This window comes from Micrasema longulum, unplaced genomic scaffold, assembly GCF_059751315.1.
Source record: "Micrasema longulum isolate JH-2025_06_02 unplaced genomic scaffold, ASM5975131v1 h1tg000954l, whole genome shotgun sequence".
NCBI lineage: Eukaryota > Metazoa > Arthropoda > Insecta > Trichoptera > Brachycentridae > Micrasema > Micrasema longulum.
Window position 1 is genome coordinate 38,023 of NW_028278145.1, and position 4,497 is coordinate 42,519.

Below are 4,497 nucleotides of genomic sequence, written 5' to 3' on the forward strand. Positions count from 1 at the left end.
ACAGTCGATGAGTTGACCTCTTGTCGTCTACTTGCTCATTGCTCTCCTATCGCTCTCCTACTGTGAATAAATACTGTGCTGAGTTCTTGTTTGTGATATTTACTGCAAATTCAGTTTTGAATTTCGTCTTTAAAAAAGACTTCCAAAAACCTCTCTTTATTTTTACTATTTTAAAGAAAATCAATTTAATGGTGGTGACATACTTAAATCCAGGAAAAGAAACGATCACTGCCGATTCAAGAAAGCATCCCTCATCGTATGACTATATAGATAAAGCTAAAATAGACTCAACATTTGACTTGTGCTGTGGTGAGAAAAATATTATGATATTTTCATGATGTTAAAATGACAAATTGAGTTTAGGGACAGATAAATTATTTCATTCTTTGTTTAGAATATCTTAAATGCATATCTTATTGTGTGTATATATTGAATATTAGTGTACATAAATATATACCTCTAGGTAATTAATTTAATGGATTTCATAGTTCAGTGAATTATGTCAATAATCCCGCAAGAGAAATACTGTCTTATTAAAAAATAGGACTTTCTTGTCCAAAAGTTTTACAACTAATGGATCACAAATCTTCTATTAGATATTACGCATTATTTAAAACAAAACTGCAATAAACATATTATTTATTATGAACAAGATGTCATATTATATAATAATGTGATTTTGCCTAGTTAAAAAACCCAGCACAAATATTTATTTTTTTAAGAAATATTTGCATTCTGATGATTTACCCTAATATTTCAATTTTAGAGGCCAGTTTCAATGAATTGTAAATAACTTACTATTAGAAAATGGGAATCGAGTTGTGGTAGAGCGGGGTTCGAACCTTTGGACCACTGACCCGTGAATTTAGCCACTGGACCCAGGTTGTGGTGTCGTGGCTACTGATTATTTATTATGTTTCTTTATACTCCTTATGGGCTTTTACATTTACAAAAAAATGCAATGCACTGCACTTGCAAAATTACATGAATTTTATAAAAAAACAAGAATTTAATAGCAAGAATTAGATCTAGAATAAGCAGAACAACTAGAATAATAATAAATTTAACACGAAACATACCCATATGTATGTACATAAGTAAAATAGATAAATTATATAGCTCATCATCATTCCATGTTCGCTCCCTAGTTGGAGCATATGGTCTCCACAAAGCATCTCTATCAGCTGCTAGCTCCTGTGCGTCCTCCCAAGTCAGTTTCGCGTCCCGTAGTTCTGACATAAACTGCAGACGAACAGTCAGGAGTGAATTAGTTATAAGTGGCGATTAGTTATATAGCTACATAATACCTACCCATAAAGGATTCAGTAAACTTCAAATATATACATATGTATATATATTTAAAAAGTCTATGGAAAATTGTATAATTTTTTTACAGGTTGCAATTTCAACTCAGAAAAGATGTCTTCTATCCCTCCTGGAATGTTCAGTGCTAGGAAAATTCGAGAGAATGAAGAGAAAATGATACTTTCACGCATCACTAATGCAGAGAGTCATAACTCTCAAAAGTACTTCAGTACAAAATGTGAGTTTAGACATTATTATGTTTATGTTTATGATAGAATTTTCATTGGTAATTTGTTGATGAGAAATCAGGAATAATAATATGATTTTGCCTCACTGAGTATGAACATTTAACAATGTCTTATCTATAGCAATATAACCAGGGTTGTGCCCAACAAACAAATATTTAAAACGGGTTTATCAGTCTTATCATTAAGTTTTGGCCTCCGACATTACGAGTACCTACATTACATGCTGGCAACAGCAAAATATTCTGTTCTAACCTATCTCAAATCCAAGTCCAAAGATAAAACACATGGCAAAATTTAATAACATTCAAATCAAATTTGTAAACATTTTTTTATCAAAATATTCCATAGAAATAATGCATTCTGCAAATGGCGTATTATCATAATGAACACTTTAAAATACAATGAATTTAAAATTTTCTTTTTAGTAGAAAAAACTACTAGGACTAGTAATTGTTTCCTATTCAAACATTATACCAGTAATCTGGTCTCCCTTCAATGTCTACCGGAAAAATCATATTGAATCAGTGCAACATCTTCTGTTAAGAAAAGTAGCATGGATGATTGGCATTATTACAGAGATACGAAGTCTGTGGTAAAAATGTCAAGTCAACAAAAAAATAATGTTTACTTCAAATTCATGTTTAGTTTATTAAAGCCTTGATTAATGCATCGTTACTGGAACAAGTGGCAATTTTCGGTATAAAAAGAAAAAAAGAGCGAAATGCAGGGTACATTGATCATCAGCCTCAAGACAAGATCTGGACTTTTTTGGTTTAAGTTTACAACGATTTAAACGAGCACTAAATAAATAGTCCAGATCTTGTCTCGATGTCCCTTATGTTTGTCAATGCTTCTTTCTTTTTTTAAAAAATGTTTTAAACTATTCTTTTATTGTAATATTTAAACCTTATAAATTGTATACATGGACAATGTCCGTTAATAAATAAATAAATATGCACCTCACCTTGAAAAAAAAATAAGCCGTAGTCGCAGCGACAATGACACTCCAAAGTTTAAATAATATTTAATTAATTTGCGAGGGTATCCTACATGAGGTAATAGAATCTGACAAACTACACTACTACTAAACTGCCAAGAATACCTCGAGGATTTATGCAAATATATGAGCTGCTGGTCATATGAAGAGCTAATGGGGACTGCACAGGACAGACCGGAGTAACAAAGGAGATGCAGACCCTTGGTGCAAACCAATCCAGAGGATTATAACGAGAAGAAGATTTATTTGCAAACTGATTGCATCTTGTCAATGAGAAACTTCAGCTCTACTAAAAATGTTTTCCTACGCGCAGTAAAAATTGGAGCATTAAATTGTACCGCAAATTTTCTTGAAAAAGGAACAAAAAAAATTTTTTTTAAATAAAAACTAACTACTTTGAACGACGTCACTAGTTCATGTGAATCAACCAATGATAAGAGAGTTGTGGAAGATTTCCGGTTTACGGCAATTGAACCGACCAATCGGCAGAACGGACCGAGAAGAAGCAGAAGAGAACTTAAAACGCCAGATGCGCAGTAATATCTTATACACAAAACTTTAAAAATCAAAGCGCTGATAAAACGATTTATGAAAATATTTCAATTTTTTTTGGCTTAGTTTAATAATCTATTAACAAATCAAATAAACCACTGAACTTCCTCATTCTAAGTATTAAGTCAAATTTTGTAACACCAGCAAATTTGTGAAATTTCATAAATAACAAAAATTGATCTTACAAAACATGAGTTTTTCAGGAAATGGGAGATTGCAGTTAGATTTGTGAAAACAATGTTTTTCCGTTCACCATACACCTAGGTACATGCTAGAGTGCTACATTCCTGACATAAAATATTATTATAAAATGTTGTTTATTATTGTCTGTTTAAGTTTAGTACATCACTGACGGTACATAATATACTTTCCTAAGAATGTGGAAATTATAAAAGTTGGCAGTCACTTTAGAAATTACAAACTTAATTGCACAAATGCACCTGAATTCTTATCAATTTTTTAAATATTAGTTAGGAGACAAAACATAGAATATTTAAATATGTAAAAGTTATATTTATTTTTCTTTATTATTTCCAGTAATGGAACTGTCTCCATTGAAGTACAACAGTAAACTGATGAACAGCATCTGGGGACTGTACAATCGATATTCTCCCCATAACATCAAACGCACTAATGATGACCTCTTCGAAACTTTTGGAGGCTTGCAAGAGTAAGTATATATACCATTTAATAATTAATTTACTTAACATTTACGCTTTGTTGTTTGTGGTATAATTTCTTTTTTTTTCAAACAGATCTTCTGCAAGCCTCTCAAAACCAGCTGCGTTGAAAGATGCAGCTAACTCTATGGGTAAGTCACCCATGAAGCAGTCACAAAACCTGCCCAAAATTGAGAATATCTGGTCAAATTTACCTATTTCCCAGTCTCATTGAACTGATTAATTATTTATCTTTACTAAACTTTAAACTGAATAAAATATATGCTTTGAAATAAAAATGGCCTTTTATTAAGTATGCAATACCTTACTTGTCCACAAATAATTAAATGCATTTTCTACACATTTATGTCCAATGTCCACTTACAAACAGTTCTCACCCTTGTGGTCAAATATTACATTTGTTGGTCACAATAGGAGGGTACTTATTGCAGGCACTGATTAAAAACCACATTGGTTTACTTTAAAGTAAATTAAAATAATAAATTATGAATACATATATTGCACAATGAACATGTATTTATTTTTTAAAGAGCAAATAGGTATGTATGCGAAGAGTCCATTTACATACATTGTCAAAAATTCAAACACAAATTTATACTACTATAGGTGTGATATTTAGTATAATACTATTTGTTACAAAACTACACAATTTTATTTGTTAATACTTCCTTTTCGATTGTTTGATAAAGTTTTTGTGTTAGTTGGGTACTACATT

At 31.1% G+C, this 4,497-nt stretch overlaps 1 protein-coding gene across 1 annotated transcript; it reads left to right on the plus strand.

Moving 5' to 3' along the window:
- LOC148277932 (uncharacterized) lies at positions 1-4,060 on the plus strand. Its single transcript, XM_088232156.1, has 4 exons — positions 1-309; positions 1,397-1,543; positions 3,640-3,772; positions 3,858-4,060. Exons 1-4 carry the CDS (start codon positions 189-191, stop codon positions 3,994-3,996), a joined length of 540 nt encoding a protein of 179 aa, XP_088088282.1. The 5' UTR covers positions 1-188; the 3' UTR covers positions 3,997-4,060.
- The last annotated feature ends 437 nt before the right edge of the window (positions 4,061-4,497 follow it).